Below are 17,186 nucleotides of genomic sequence, written 5' to 3'. Positions count from 1 at the left end.
TAGCAGATCGGCTTCATTAAAATCCCACTGTCGGTGCAGGGAAGAAGTCAGGTGATCACTGCAGCCAATCAGTGGTCATAGTGTCCCATTCTGAACTCCTGGCATCATGGTGCCCAGGATGTGAGTGCTGGTGCCAAGAGAACAGGAGGTGACACTGTGACCTCTTATTGGCAGGTCACATAATTCCTGGCCTGTGCTGACAGTGGGATCTTCACCAGGGCTGCTCCACTGTTTTACCGGGGAAGAAAAGAGGTGAATTCAGATCTACTTGCTATGTTATTCCATGCTCGGCAATTTAACAATGTCTTAATACATGGACGACCCTTTTGATGTGAGAAGTCAAGCTTTACATCGGTTTACCTTGCATCCTTCTCTCCAAAACTGGAGGTGAATTGTATCACTGCATTGGAGACGACATGTAGTGGTAAACATAATGCCTGAAGACACAGTACAAGAAGAGGTGCGCAAGACAGGAAGCAGATGGTAGACCCTGAAGAGGGACAAGGTGCGACACTTGAAAATCTGACTAGGATCATACCGATTACAGGCAAGAGACTCTGGGACTGGCAAGGGCTGGAGCAGACCTGCAGGATACTGAAGTGAGGAGTCATTTCAGCACAGATCTGGCAAGTACAAACTTATTCCGACATTTTTTATAAAGGAGGGCCACTAATAATGTCCGCTAGTGAATGAAAACAGGATATTCAGCGCGTTTTCAGACGTGACCTCAGGGGAGAATCTGAGACCTTTCGGTAGTTCAGGGAAAGGTTTTACCAGGAAGGATATCAAATAGGCAAGTAATATTTACAGGAAGAATTTTTTGGGGTTCATTTATATGTTGAACCCAAAAAAATGCAGGGCAACCCACCGAATTATCATGGCATCATTAATAGGTTGCTGGTCTGCATGGTGAACTACATATATCAGAATGGTCTGGCACCCTGTATCCACTATGTGTGGGAGTGTACACCAAGCATCCACCCCCCTCATTATCAGGAGGCAGTGTGAGTGGCTGTCTTCTTGGTGCCCTCACAGGTGTTATTGGCTCCTCCATTTGGTAGTCAGCTACCTGCATGGTGAGAGGATGCATCTACATGCGCTCCTTACTCAGGAAGTAACGGCCATTTTCTGTGATTGCATTTATATGTTGAGGCTCATAGCAATCGGCTGATAAGTCAAAGGATCTGGAGAGAGGAAAAGCTATTATGTTTGTCTGTAGCCCCGAACTATAGAAGTTAACCCTTTAGTGACCAGCCCATTGCCTTTTTACGTTCTGGCCTACTGGGCTTTATTTCCAGAGGACGTAAAAACATGCATCCTCTGGGAATGAAAGCCCTGCAGGCTCTGGAAGTGACAGCTCGGTTACCGGAGGTAGCAGACATCCTGGAGCGGTCATCCCGGGCGCTGCGGGACCCCCTTCCCGGTCATGCGATCGCCGATATTCACCGGATACTGGCGATCACATTAAAGTTAATGTGAAATAAATAAAAGTTAAACTTTCAGCTCCCCTTACGGATCGGATTCGTAAGAGGAGCTGAGAATACTCCCCCCCCCACATCCTCCGCGATGTCCGGCGGCTTTCTCATCCTCCCCGGACCTCCCACTGGCATCTGCGCATGCGTGCCAGACGACATTACGGGAGGCCCAGGAAATGTAAAAACTCACTGCTCCCGGCTAGTATGAGAAGCCAAGAGCAGGGGGCTATCACCGGGAGCCGCTGTATACAGTTCCCAGTCACATGATCGCTGCTATCCAGTGCATAACAGCGATCATGGAAAAGTTAAAAAAAAAAGTTTTAAAAAGTGTAAAAGGGAGATGTAATTAGGTACCCAAGGACAATGGATTTATCTGTGGACCCTACCCTGGCTTCTGCGCACACGCCCATTCCAAAAATGGCGGACGCATGCGTAAAAACCTCAGATTGACGGAGTAATTTAAAATCTCCCCGCACCTGGCTACTAAATGTAGCCGAGAGCATGGAGATTTCTTGGGGGCCGCAGTACGCGGTTCTTGGTCACGATATCGCCATTATCCAATGTAAAAGTTAAAAAAAGACAAAGTTCACCTCCCGTCACGGATCCGATCCATGAGGGTGGGTAAAATTACTTGACTAAGGCCACCGGCAATGTCCCCCGATGGTATCCTTATCCAAGGACCTTTCCCCAGCTTTGACATATGCGCCTGTCGCCAAAATGGCAGACGCAACAGCAGAAGCTGTGGAGGGTACAGGAAATTTAAAATCTCCTTGCTCCTGGCTACTAAAGGTATCCCAGAGCCTGGAGCTGTGACCGAGGGCCGTGGTGAGCCGTCTCCAGTCACGTGATTGCCGATATTCCATGGATAATTGCGATGACGCAAAAGTTAAAATACAGTTCAAGTTGGATGCTCAATTCAGTTTGGGCCCTGTTGTGCATCCAGCAGATTAGGCTCACAATGGGTATGTCTATGAACACGGAACAAACGGGGGATCCATTTTGGGGTGAAAGTCTTCATTTATATGTGTGCTGTACAAACAAAACTGTTTTTAAAATAATACAATTGCTAAAAAAAAGTAAAAATCTTATTTTCTTTCTGCTTTGCTTCGATTTATTCAAAAACGGTGGGGTAAAAATACGCAGTACACCCCTAGAGGAATTCGTTAAAAGGTCTAGTTTTCAAAATGTGGTCATTTGTGGGGGTTCTCTACGGTTTTGGCCGCTCAAGGGCTCTACAAGTGAGCAATGGGGCCTAACACCTTCAAGCAAAATGTCCGTTCTGAAAGCCATCGGCTGCTCCTTTCGGTTTGGGCGCCGTTGTGCATACGGACAGAAGATTAAGGCCACAATGGGTATGTTTAAGAACACAGGACAAACAGGGGAATCCATTTTGGGATGCAAATCCTCATTTTCATGTTCACTATAGAAAAAAATACGGTCTTAAAAAAAGACATATTTGCAAAAATATGAAATTTTATTTTTTCTCCTCTAAATTGCATAAATTCTTGAAAAGAAGCTGTGGCATCAAAACACTCCTGACCCCCTCAGTGAATACTTTAAGGGGTGTAGTTTTTAAAAATGGGGTCACTTGGGGGGTATCTATCATTCTGACACATAGGAGCCTTTACAATCTTAGCTTGATGTAGGAAAACAAAGTGTTCCTCAAAATGTTGATTATCAATGTTACATTTGTACGTCTGCTAAATGGTTAAAAACACAATGTGTGTCCAGCATAAAGTAAACAGATAGAAATATATATCCTATTAAAAATTTCTATATTATGTTTGCACATTTTGAGATATTGCAGTTGGAAATCTGACATTTTTTTTCAAAATTTTCCCAATTTTGACGCTTTTAATAAATATCCACAAATTTTATCAGTCTATTTTTACTACCTAAATGAAGTACAACATGTGGTGAAAAAACAACGTCAGAATCACTGGGATATGCAAAACCTTTACGGAGTTATTCCATGTTAAAGTGACACGTCAGATTTCCAAAAAGGATTTGGCAGTATCAGGTCTGTGAAGAATAGGTTTGGAGGCACCTGCTTGCTTTAATTTGTTGAAGGCCTCTTTTGCCTCCTAAGAGGATTGTCACCTTTCTGAGTGAAAGCAGATATCAGAGTAGTGAATGCAGAGAAGGAGGGGGGGGGGGGGTAAATTACCGGTAGGAATTTCCAAACCCTAAAAAGGGTTGTATGGATTCCAAGATTTGAGGTTTAGGCCAGTATAGAACCACCAACAATTACTCTGGATACACGCGAAGTCCTGAAGCAAAAATTATATATGTCAGAAAAGACGTAGCTGTCGGAAGAGGCATTTTTCTAGTTTAGCATATAAGCCATTTAGATGGGTGTCCAGTAGAGCAATTTTGACTTGCTTCTTATTAGTGGTGATATCTGGAGAGAGGATCAATATGTCATCTAGATGGACTAGTGCGGAAAAGTGTAACAGATCTTTCAATACGTCACTAACAAATTCTTGAAAGATGACTGGTGCATTGCAGAGACTGAAAGGTATAACCAAATACTTATAATGGCCATTGCAGGTGATGAAAGCGGTTTTCCTTTCATCTGTTTCCTGGATTCAAATGAAGTTACATATACATGCGATGAAGATCCAGCTTGTTGAAGACCTTTGCTCCCTGTTTTCTCAGATTAGAGTCAAGGAGTTCTTATTCTTTACCATGATGGTATTAAGTCCCTTGTAATCTACACCCAGGAGTACGAACCCATCGTTGTTCATGGCAAAGAAAAAACTGAAATTCAAGATTTTTTAAAGAAACCTCATTCCAGATTTTCTTTAATGTATGTAGACATAGCTTCTGTCTCTGTCACCGATAAGGAATACACCCATCCCATGAAGGAGATCAATCAGACAATCATGTGGCCTATGAATAGACACAGTCTCAGCTTCCTTCTTGCTGAACACATCAGTAAAGATGCATACTGTGGTGGTAATCCTAGACGTTCCTGGGAAATATGTGGCCTCAGACACCAATCATGACAATCAGTACCACAGCGGTAGATTTACCCAGAGGACCAATCTATAGCGCATGAACTCTGGAGGAAGATGGGAAATGCCAGTAAAGCTGAATTTAGTGACCCAAGTAGAAAGTATGGAGATCTTTTCCTCATGCAATACCCTGACTTGTAGGTTCACACATTCAGAGATGAACATGATGACATTTGGCTGGAGCCCCCCATCCACATAAGTGACAGACAAAGGTTTCTTCAGGAGTAGTATAGCATTACTATGCTGTGTTGCCAGAGCCACATTTATGAAATTCCTGGCAGAGCCATAATCCAGGTAGGCCTCAGTAGAGAAGTGTACATTACCACAGGTCACTGATAGAATCATAGAATGGTGGAGTTGGAAGGGACCTCCAGGGTCATCGGGTCCAATCCTCTGCTCAGTGCAGGATCACTAAATCATCCCAGACTGATATTTGTTCAGCCTTTGTTTGAACACTTCCATTGAAGGAGAACTCACCACCTCCCGTGGCAACCTGTTCCACTCATTGATCACCCTCACTGTCAGAAAGTTCTTTTTTAATATTTAATTTGTGTCTCCTCCCTTTCAGTTTCATCCCATTGCTTCTAGTCTTTTAATGATACTTGGAGGAGAAATTATGGCGAGAACACTATATCACCCAGAGCTTGTCCCACAGACTACAGGTAGCGAGTCCCAACTTCACTGGGCATGTTTGCAAGGAATGGGCAGAGCTACCACAGTACAGACATACATTTCCAGTTCATCTTCTCAGATGTTCCTCGGAAGACAAGCTAGTCCCTTCTACTTCCATGGCTTCGTCAAAAATGTAAGTGCCAGACACAACCTCCTCATTATAGGCCGCCTCCAGGGTCGTTTTCTGAAGCAAATATCAACTTTATCATCAAGACCAATGACAGATGAAATATTTCAGTGAGGATGATAGCTCTCGGCCTGCCAACTTGTCTTTAGTTTATCCACCTAACCCCCCCCCCCCCCCCCCCCCCAGGATTATTGCCACCAGACCCTGATTATTTCATTCAAGTTTGACTGCCATTGTACAACCCTGGATGGTGTACTGGCCAACTGTCTTGGTGTCTTGACATAGAAGCTTTAGCTCGGAGACCGCAGATGTAATTTATAGAAGGAAACAAGGGCAACGGCATACTGGGATGAAGATATTAGGCAGGATGAGACCTTGCAGGCAACACTTTTCAGCGCCAAACTAGCGCCTTTATCTGGCCTTTATTGACAAGCAGCATTACAATCAAGTTAACTAGACCGACGAAATACAGCAGATGACATCACAGGTACATGTGATCATGTCACATGACCAAATCACATCATCAAGTCACACTGCTATCCAGCCCATTGAAATATATCACATGATCACATTTATAAAAGCAAGAGAACAAATACAAAAAAGGATGATCATAATATATATAATGAAAATAAATTAGTGCATGGGACACAATAATTCAATACAAATGTCTCTATAGACCATATGACACTGTCGGGAGATTGAAAGTATTCAAGCTGGCAGAGAATTATCTTCATTTCTGCTGTCAAACTAGCTTTCCTGCATACACATGTGGGGTTTAAAAGCATCTTGTCTCCCCAACTGAGCGTGCTGGGAATCATAGATTCCTTAACTGAAGCAATCAATGCCGGTCAGCTGCTGCAAAGGCAAATAAAGTCTTTGGGTGCATTAAAAGAGGTATAGGGGCAAGGGACGAGAACATTATTCTTCCCCTTGTCAGGCCTCTTATGGAATACTGTGTACAGTTCTGGACACCGGTGCTCAGAAAAGATGTTGCAGTGCTTGAGGGGGTTCAAGGAAGGGCAACTAAACTAATACATGGAATGAGGGGACTGGAATACCCAGAGAAACTATCAAAATTAGGATTATTCACCCTGGGAAAAGATGGCTAAGGGGCGACCAAATAACTATGTATAAATACATGAGGGATTAATACAGGGATCTCTCCCATGATCTGTTTATACCAAGGACTGCGTCGGTAACAAGAGGGCATCCGCTACGTCTAGAAGAAGGCAGGTTTCATCACCAACACAGAAAGGGTTCTTTACTGTAAGAGCAGTGAGACTGTGGAGCTCTCCGACTGAGGATGTAGTGATGGCAAAATCCATAGAGGAGTTTAGTGGTTACTACTCACCTGGGCGGTTACCTGTAGGAATCTCCTCCTTACACCGCTGATCACCCCTCACATTTGTCTCTGTAGTATTAATATTGGTCAGATCTTCATCCGGATACAAAAGCTGTGAGACAAATATTGTGAAAGTCAGCAGATGATTGGAGAAGTCATGTGGAATATTCTATATGACCTTATTAAGAGTGACATGACCTGAAAACATTAATTTCAATGAGCGCTACAACTGGAATTAGGAGAGCCAGACACTACATAGGGGTGGGAACAGTGATTTCCTCTCAAACCCTGGCGTAACCTGACACTGACAGCGGGTGCTGCCTTAAAAACCCCTTTAATTATTTAATCAACATAATGACAAAAAATGACCTGATATGAGTAGTTATCTAAGCCACATAGCTGCGGGTCTAGAAACTACATAATAGAGGACTGCTCAATGACACCTCAGGAACCTCATACACATGTACACTCTTAGTTAAGACAAAAAAAAAGAAAATCAAGAACCTAGAAGTTGTCATTTTGCTGCAAAACTCAGCATGCAGTTCCATCTATATGTAAATGATGAGAGTTGTGGTGATTAAATAAAAGGTCTGGTCACCGGAGGCCCAAAAAAGTGGTTCCCCTCTTGGCCTATAAAAGGCTATCAAAGGCTCCTTGTGTGTAGTGACCTCTTTCACTTGTGTGGAGCTTGTTGACCACCAGACGCCTCTACGACGCAGAGAAGAGATTTCACCCCGTTACCAGAGTCTGAGAGGGGGCGCATTATTGGGATGGGAGAAAGTGGATGGACGTGTTGACAAATTACCCACCACCTGGGCCATTCTGACCAGACGGTTAGGAGGTGTTCGGACCAGAGGATGAGAGCACATAAGGTGACCAGGCTCAAGACCCCCTGACAGACCACCAGTAGATAGGACCATTGGATCGTCCAAAGCACAAGCAGCTCCAATCGTTTTGTTGTCCACTATCCAGAGACAGGTGGTGCCATTATTACACCCCTGTGTCTATCGGACCAATTTTCATGCGCTTCGCTGAAGGACATTTGATTTCACTGGCCCATTACATGTGCGGCCTTTGACACAAACATTCACTTCCATTTGCAGTGGTGTCATGTATGACAAAATTGGACTGCTATGGACCACAACTGGGCTGTCTTCAGCGACAAATCTAGGTTAAGTTTGGCCATGGACTTGGGCTGTGCTGGGAGACCTTGGGGTGAGCGCCTTAATCCTGCCTTTGCTGTGGAGTGGCACACTGCCCCCTGCTGGTGTGATGGTCTAGGGAGCCATCACATATGACAGTTGGTTACCCCCAGTAGTGGTACAAGGGACAATAACATTTCAACGATATGTTCAGGACATCCTACAGCCACATGTGTTCCTCTCATGGCAGCTTCCAAGAGGCATTTTCCAGCAGGATAATGCTTGGCCGCACACAGAAGGGTATTGCAGGAATGTCTCCATAACATTTTCACACTTCCATGGCTGCCTGGTCGCCAGTTATATCAGCAATAGAACAGGTATCAGACCATCTGGGATGCCAATTTTGACAACCCAAGAGTTTGCACAATCTAGAGCTTCAGTTACAGCAAATGTGGAACAATATGCCGCAGAATACCATACTGAACCTGTATGCCTCCATGCCCCCCCATATCACATCTCTTATCCAAGCAAGAGGTGACCCAACAGGGTACTAGAGCCACCATGCCCAACCGTATCACATCTCGTAAAAGCGGTACAACAGGGTACTAGAGCTTCCCTACAAGGGTTCAATTTTACACAATAAATTATTACATTACAATAACACAAAGTTTCATTCCATTCGATGACTCTTTCTAGGTACTAGATACGATGCACGTTGTTTCAGTGGAGGAGATCAGCGTCTACCAGACACATCCGCTGGTTGTCTTGGGGAAAATTAAAGAGCAGATAGATATAAATCCAACCTGTTGGCTCCTTATTCCCACCAGCAGTCTCCACAGCCAGAAAACTGGGAGAAGATCCAAACAAAATGTAATGTCTCTGGTCAGCGGTAATCCTGCCATCTCCACCGGCCTCATCACACAAGGAGAAGACATCTAATAAGACTGAAGACAAGAGCTTCACAGCCTTCTACAGATCAGAGAGACATCTCCATCTACCTGATGGTCCTGTGGAAGAAGAGGACGGGAACATCTCTCTGGGGTTCTTCTCTTACTGGATGGAACTGCAGGAAACACAGATGGACACTGAAGTCATTCCTTATATAGAGATAATAAAGTCCCCGTGGATTTAGTCCTGTCTATTACCTGGTGATGGGAGCGGCTGGCGGGTATCCATCATGGCCTCCTTGTACAGATCCTTGTGTCCTTCTAAATACTCCCACTCCTCCATGGAGAAATAGACAGCGACATCCTGACACCTTATAGGAACCTGACAACACAATATACAGTCATCACCCAGAAGCCTCCAGTGCTGTTACTGTATAATGTCCCAGCATTCCCTGCAGCGTTACCTCTCCAGTCAGCAGCTCAACCATCTTGTTGGTGAGTTCTAGAATCTTCTGTACATTCATGTCCTCATGTATCAGGAGGTGAGATGGGGGCCCCGTGATTGGGCTCAGGGGTCTTCCCCATTCATCACACACAGGGGCCTGACAGCCATCACTAGAGGTCTTCTTCACTACTGTGTAATCCTTTATAGGGGGAGACATTAAAGGGGTTGTCCCGCGCCGAAACGGGTTTTTTTTTTTTTTCAACCCCCCCCCCCGTTCGGCGCGAGACAACCCCGATGCAGGGAGGTAAAGAAAGCTCACCGGAGCGCTTACCTGAATCCCCGCGCTCCGGTGACTTCTCTACTCACCGCTGAAGATGGCCTCTTCCTCCGTGGACCGCAGCTCTTCTGTGCGGTCCACTGCCGATTCCAGCCTCCTGATTGGCTGGAATCGGCACGTGACGGGGCGGAGCTACACGGAGCTACACGGAGCCCCATAGAAGACTGCAGAAGACCCGGACTGCGCAAGCGCGGCTAATTTGGCCATCGGAGGGCGAAAATTAGTCGGCACCATGGAGACGAGGACGCCAGCAACGGAACAGGTAAGTATAAAACTTTTTATAACTTCTGCATGGCTCATAATTAATGCACAATGTACATTACAAAGTGCATTATTATGGCCATGCAGAAGTGTACAGACCCACTTGCTGCCGCGGGACAACCCCTTTAATAAATATCACTACAGACATTTCCAGAGTCCATCTCCTTCCCAGTGACATCATCAGAATCTATCTCCTCTCCAGTGACATCATCTGTTATTACCATAGATAAGAATAATGTAATGTGGCATCATCAGAATCTCTCACCTCTCCAGTAAGCAGGAAGATTATCTCTAGGGTGAGATTTAATATACTCTCCGTCATCTTGTTTCTGTGCTTTTCTATCCTGTATAGGTCAATCACCAGAATATCTTACATAGAAGATATCAGAGGATCAAATATTCTGGGACCTGAATGGAAAGAATATGGGACAATATAAAAACCATACAGACAGTGGCTCCCCCTTCCTCCCTGTTGGTTCTTCTCCACATTCCTGGCTTCTGTTTTGATAATTTTTTCACTATATACAGGAAATGTATAACGTATCCTAGCTGCACATACATAATTGTAGTGGTCTAGCACATCATCCTGGTCCCCTTCATAAATGTCATACATGTTTGTCTTATGTTGATGCACTGTGCAAGCCTGTCTTGTTCTTTCCAGTGTGTGTATTGCACAGCTGCGGCGCTTGAGAGGTTAACTCTAATAAAATCATTGCCTGCATGTACATACATCAGTCTGTCATGTCATGTGGTGTGAGTGAAGGTATAAATAGTAGTGGTTGAGAGCAGGAAAGGAGTTCCATCAAGTGTTCAGGAGTGTCTTCCATCTTGCCTGACACCTAACACAGAGCCATATGGAAGCACCTTCAGCTTCCTTGTGGTGAAGATGGAAGCTGAGGAGAGATATCACGTAGCGACTGAAATCTGGATGTGAGCCCAAGTACAAGAGAGCATTCGTAAGTAATTCTGTAAGATAAGGCCAGTGCAAAGGTACTAATTCAAGTCTTCAAGTTTTCCTATGCGGCCACCCAGAGTCTGGATCCCCGCGTAGAAGTACGCTCCTTAATTGTCACACCCACGCGTCTTAGTGGGGGGCAAATACTGAAAGTCAATAATTGCTGCCAGAGTGTCTGTGGAGTGACTCTAACCCTTTTCTTCCTCCAGAGTGTTCCCTTTCCAGGAGCGGTTCCTGACAAATAACGTGGGCTGCAGAACCGGTGTCACCCTGTGTATCCTCCCAGACCTCTGTGTTACCATGCAGCAGCTGCTGGTCCTCCCGGGGCAGCAGTGTGCAGGGTCCCGCGGTCGGGGCGCGTTCCCCCGGGTTGTTGTCCGGCTGCCGTGGGTGCTAGTGCCTGGCCGGCGTGCCACGCGAGCGCGCACCTGTGAGTGCAGCTGCCATGCACGAGCTCCTATTTCTTGTGTTCTGTTGGGAGTTGGCTGTCTCACTCTCTCCGCCCCTGCTCGGAGTCTTTTGTGTAAAGGTCGGGCAGAAACTTGCAATCACTGCCAATTATTGGTTTCCCTCAGTGTGCTAGCTAGTCTGCCTCTGTTGGTCTCCTGCTCCTGTCAGCTTGTATGCCATACTTGCTGTTGTCGGCCAGGTTTTTCCATCTGCCTCAGTTCTGCTTAGTATTCTTCGTGTTGGTTATTTTCATCTGCCTTTTCTGTCAGCATTCTACCCTTTCCATCCAGGAACGCCAGCGTCCCTTTTTTCGGTCCCTAGTCAGAGTAAGGACTGTCGCCCAGTTGCCCACCTTGGGTTAGCCAGGAGTGGAGGCAAGTAGGCAGGGACAGGGGTTGTGGGTAAGATCTAGGGCACCCGGGCTGGCGTATCAAGGGTAGTATACCGTAACACTCTTATTTTTTCTCTCGCCTGCAATGTATAAACTGTACCTAAAATTGCCTTGTGATAATTATTTACTGCAAGTTTCCTTAAAGTAACGTTCATACCGGGCCCTAACGGTTCCTAGGCACCCGAGGTACTAAAAAACTGTGTCTGTAATTATTCTCTGCTGTGTAACATACCGGTGTGTAGGAACGGTGGCGTCACGGGTGACAACTACTACCCCTATCCTTCTGTTTATTGGCATTCCCTATCCTAGTGATGTCTTCGGTGGCCTGCAGTTACACTCTGGCCTTGGCTGCGTGTCATCCCTCCGGAAAAAGAGCCTTGTAAGTGCCACCGTGACAAGCCAACACTTAACCCTTCCATCTCCCCACGTATATCAGGTGTCCAGGGTATCCCTCTGTGATGCTGCATAATTCTATACAGGAGAGCTCCAGGTAATACCAGCATGGTCCGTATCACCATATACAGGAGATGTCCATCTATGGAGCATGCTGATGTAACCTGGAGATCTCCTGTAAATAGTTATGCACATACAGCTGATAGAACCTATACCAGCTATACATATTTAACTCCATACAGTACTTACTGCCCTATGTACTGCTCCTCCAGTCTCCTGCTCTACTCCTCAACGTGTCAGGACGCCACCTGGACTAATCACACGGCCAGCAGTGCACTGATTGACTGCAGTTATGACCAATCACAACTGCAGTCCCTCAGTGGGAGGAGCACGTGCCAGGGGAGTCTGCAGCCTGTAATTGGCTGCCAACTCCCCTGGTAACTGACCTCCCATCCTTGAGTGCTGCCCCACGGAGGTCAAACAGTATCTGGCAGGGGGCTGCGACCCCTTGTGGAAGGCCAGTGCCGTCCATAATAGACTAAAGAGAAAACAAATGATTTGAACCATAATGAACATCCATGGAGTGATCTGTGACAGCCGCCTCAGCCAAGCTGTCTGTCGCCCCACATTCACTCTCTGAGGACTTTATTTGGGTCACACAGAAGGCACAAAGTGTAAGATCAAACCAAACTAAACACAGACTGTACGGCCCGGGGGTTACTATGGTTATCCTGCAGCGCTGGGGTGGACGGCCTTATAAGTCTCCTCACTCACCTTCTTGGTGCTCTCCTTAAGGAGTGATGTTCTCCCTCCAGACCCACCTTATAGGACCTGTGATGATGTCACAGTCATGTGATAAGCAACATGTGTGGGAGGAGGCAGGGATCACCTGACAGGGGTTGGTCTATAAGCCCCGCCCCCTCTGCCCGCTGGGCCTGAGACTGTTCTCCATAAGAATCCTAACTCCCAGTGTCTGTAGAACAATCGGCCTCCTCCTGCTGGGATGTCACACGGCTGACAGTCAGGTTCTAATGGGACATCCAGGTTTACCTGCTCCATTCTATCATACAGAGGGGGTGGGGCCTTCCCAAGGGGCACAATAAGGGTTAATCAGCCAGCCAATAAGAGCAAGGCAAGTGGGAGGAGCTGAGCTGAGGTAAAGTCACATGTACAGCCGGCAGTGAGGGACATCAGTGAGTGCAGAGGAGTTGTTATCAGTGACCTGAGAGACCATTACCTCAGAGATTACTAGAGAGAGACAGTTACCTCAGAGAGAGAGCGTTACCTCAGAGATTACCAGAGAGAGAGACAGTTACCTCAGATTACCAGAGAGAGACAGTTACCTCAGAGATTACCAGAGAGAGACAGTTACCTCAGAGATTACCAGAGAAAGACAGTTACCTCAGATTACCAGAGAGAGACAGTTACCTCAGAGATTACCAGAGAGAGAGACAGTTACCTCAGATTACCAGAGAGAGACAGTTACCTCAGAGATTACCAGAGAAAGACAGTTGCCTCAGACATTAATAGAGAGACAGTTACCTCAGAGAGAGAGCGTTACCTCAGAGATTACCAGAGAGAGAGACAGTTACCTCAGAGAGAGAGAGAGAGCGTTACCTCAGAGATTACCAGAGAGAGAGAGACAGTTACCTCAGAGATTACCAGAGAAATACAGTTACCTCAGAGAATACCAGAGAAAGACAGTTGCCTCAGAGATTACTAGAGAGAGACAGTTGCCTCAGAGATTACTAGAGAGAGACAGTTGCCTCAGAGATTACTAGAGAGAGACAGTTACCTCAGAGAGAGAGCGTTACCTCAGAGATTACCAGAGAGAGAGACAGTTACCTCAGATTACCAGAGAGAGACAGTTGCCTCAGAGATTACCAGAGAAAGACAGTTACCTCAGAGATTACCAGAGAAAGACAGTTACCTCAGAGATTACCAGAGAAAGACAGTTGCCTCAGAGATTACTAGAGAGACAGTTACCTCAGAGAGAGAGCGTTACCTCAGAGATTACCAGAGAGAGAGACAGTTACCTCAGAGAGAGAGAGCGTTACCTCAGAGATTACCAGAGAGAGAGACAGTTACCTCAGAGATTACCAGAGAAAGACAGTTGCCTCAGAGATTACCAGAGAAAGACAGTTGCCTCAGAGATTACAAGAGAAAGACAGTTACCTCAGAGAATACAAGAGAAAGACAGTTACCTCAGAGAATACCAGAGAAAGACAGTTACCTCAGAGAATACCAGAGAAAGACAGTTACCTCAGAGAATACCAGAGAAAGACAGTTACCTCAGAGAATACCAGAGAAAGACAGTTACCTCAGAGAATACCAGAGAAAGACAGTTACCTCAGAGAATACCAGAGAAAGACAGTTACCTCAGAGATTACCAGAGAGAGACAGTTACCTCAGAGATTACCAGAGAGAGACAGTTACCTCAGAGATTACCAGAGAGAGACAGTTACCTCAGAGATTACCAGAGAGAGACAGTTACCTCAGAGATTACCAGAGAGAGAGACAGTTACCTCAGAGATTACCTGAGAGACCGTTACCTCAGAGATTACTAGAGAGAGACAGTTACCTCAGAGATTACCTGGGAGAGAGACAGTTACCTCAGAGATTACCTGGGAGAGAGACAGTTACCTCAGAGAAAGAGCGTTACCTCAGAGATTACCAGAGAGAGAGACAGTTACCTCAGATTACCAGAGAGAGACAGTTACCTCAGATTACCAGAGAGAGACAGTTGCCTCAGATTACCAGAAAGAGACAGTTACCTCAGAGATTACCAGAGAGAGACAGTTACCTCAGATTACCAGAGAGAGACAGTTGCCTCAGAGATTACCAGAGAAAGACAGTTACCTCAGAGATTACCAGAGAAAGACAGTTACCTCAGAGATTACCAGAGAAAGACAGTTACCTCAGAGATTACCAGAGAAAGACAGTTACCTCAGAGATTACCAGAGAAAGACAGTTACCTCAGAAATTACCAGAGAAAGACAGTTACCTCAGAAATTACCAGAGAAAGACAGTTACCTCAGAGATTACTAGAGAGAGACAGTTACCTCAGAGAGAGAGCGTTACCTCAGAGATTACCAGAGAGACAGTTACCTCAGAGATTACCAGAGAAAGACAGTTGCCTCAGAGATTACCAGAGAAAGTTAGTTGCCTCAGAGATTACCAGAGAAAGACAGTTGCCTCAGAGATTACAAGAGAAAGACAGTTGCCTCAGAGATTACAAGAGAAAGACAGTTACCTCAGAGATTACCAGAGAGAGACAGTTACCTCAGAGATTACCTGATAGAGAGACAGTTACCTCAGAGATTACCTGAGAGAGAGAGAGACAGTTACCTCAGAGATTACCAGAGAAAGACAGTTACCTCAGAGAATACCAGAGAAAGACAGTTACCTCAGAGAATACCAGAGAAAGACAGTTACCTCAGTGATTACCAGAGAGAGAGACAGTTATCTCAGAGATTACCAGAGAGAGAGACAGTTACCTCAGAGATTACCAGAGAGAGAGACCGTTACCTCAGAGATTACTAGAGAGAGACAGTTACCTCAGAGATTACCTGGGAGAGAGACCGTTACCTCAGAGATTACTAGAGAGAGACAGTTACCTCAGAGAGAGAGCGTTACCTCAGAGATTACCAGAGAGAGACAGTTACCTCAGATTACCAGAGAGAGACAGTTGCCTCAGAGATTACCAGAGAGAGACAGTTGCCTCAGAGATTACCAGAGAAAGACAGTTACCTCAGAGAATACCAGAGAGAGACAGTTACCTCAGAGATTACCAGAGAAAGACAGTTGCCTCAGAGATTACTAGAGAGAGACAGTTGCCTCAGAGATTACTAGAGAGAGACAGTTACCTCAGAGAGAGAGCGTTACCTCAGAGATTACCAGAGAGAGAGAGACAGTTACCTCAGAGATTACCTGAGAGACCGTTACCTCAGAGATTACTAGAGAGAGACAGTTACCTCAGAGATTACCTGGGAGAGACAGTTACCTCAGAGATTACTAGAGAGAGACAGTTACCTCAGAGATTACTCGAAAGAGACAGTTACCTCAGAGATTACCAGAGAGACAGTTACCTCAGAGATTACCAGAGAGACATTTACTACAGAGATTACCTGAGAGAAAGACAGTTACCCCAGAGATTACCTAAGCGACAGTTACCTCAGAAAGAGAGACAGTTACCTCAGAGATTACCAGAGAGAGAGAGAGAGTTACCTTAAAGATTACCTGACATAAAAAAATACCTAGACCCCCTACAGTCTGGCTTCCGACCTCAACACTCGACAGAAACTGCCCTTACAAGGGTATCCAATGACCTCCTGACAGCCAAATCAAAGGGCGATTACTCCCTACTGATCCTCCTCGATTTCTCCGCAGAATTTGATACTGTTGACCACAAACTCCTCCTCAGTATGCTATGCTCCATCAGCCTAAAGGACACTGCCCTCTCCTGGTTCTCCTCCTACCTATCTGACTGCTCTTTCAGTGTCTCCTTTGCTGGCTCTACCTCCCCTCCTCTTCCCCTTCCTGTTGGGGTCCCCCAGGGCTCTGTCCTCGGCCCCCTTCTTTTCTCTATCTACACAGCCCCTATTGGACAAACCATCAGGAGATTTGGCCTCCAATACCACCTGTATGCTGATGACACCCAGCTATACACCTCTCCCCGTGACATCTCTGCACTTTTACTCCTAAACATCACCGACTGTCTGTCCGTTGTCTCTAACACTATGTCCTCTCTCTACCTAAAACTAAACCTCTCTAAAACTGACTTACTGGTATTTCCACCCTCCACTAACCGACCTCCTCCTGACATCTCCATCTCAGTGTGTGGCGCCACCATAACTCCTAGACAACATGCCCGCTGCCTTGGGGTCATATTTGATTCTGATCTCTCTTTTACCCCCTATATACAATCTCTGGCCCGAACATGTCAGCTGCACCTCAAAAACATTGCAAGAATCCGCTCTTTTCTCACTGTAGACACGCTAAAAGCGCTTACTGTTGCCCTCATCCACTCCCGGCTCGATTATTGAAACTCGTTGCTGATCGGCCTCCCCTGCACCAGACTCTACCTTCTCCAATCCATCCTGAATGCAGCAGTCAGGCTCATCTTCCTGTCCAGCCGCTACTCGGACGCCTCTGCCCTGTGCCAGTCACTGCACTGGCTGCCCGTTAAATACAGAATTCAATTTAAACTCACTACCTTCATCCACAAAGCCCTCCACAGAGCAGTGCCCCCCTATATCGCCTCCCTCATCTCAATCCATCAACCAGCCGGGG

At 46.0% G+C, this 17,186-nt stretch overlaps 1 protein-coding gene across 2 annotated transcripts in view; it reads right to left on the bottom strand.

Moving 5' to 3' along the window:
* The window catches only part of LOC136629036 (oocyte zinc finger protein XlCOF8.4-like), a 99,118-nt gene that overhangs the window by 3,243 nt on the left and 78,689 nt on the right, over window positions 1-17,186 (bottom strand). The window contains exons 1-4 of one of the 2 annotated variants that reach the window (XM_066605158.1): window positions 12,669-12,804; window positions 9,971-10,113; window positions 9,127-9,306; window positions 8,921-9,044 (exon numbers count right to left, since the gene is read on the bottom strand). In XM_066605158.1, the coding sequence (XP_066461255.1) occupies window positions 8,921-9,044; window positions 9,127-9,306; window positions 9,971-10,027 (361 nt within the window). In that variant the 5' untranslated portion in view covers window positions 10,028-10,113; window positions 12,669-12,804. Of the gene's footprint in view, window positions 1-6,642; window positions 6,746-8,773; window positions 8,839-8,920; window positions 9,045-9,126; window positions 9,307-9,970; window positions 10,114-12,668; window positions 12,805-17,186 lie in introns of those variants that run through there. The other variant, XM_066605157.1, reaches the window with a different exon arrangement.

The sequence above is a fragment of the Eleutherodactylus coqui genome, chromosome 5, assembly GCF_035609145.1.
Source record: "Eleutherodactylus coqui strain aEleCoq1 chromosome 5, aEleCoq1.hap1, whole genome shotgun sequence".
NCBI lineage: Eukaryota > Metazoa > Chordata > Amphibia > Anura > Eleutherodactylidae > Eleutherodactylus > Eleutherodactylus coqui.
The sequence above is the reverse complement of the archived record's forward strand: the minus strand, read 5'-3'. Positions and strand labels throughout refer to the sequence as shown.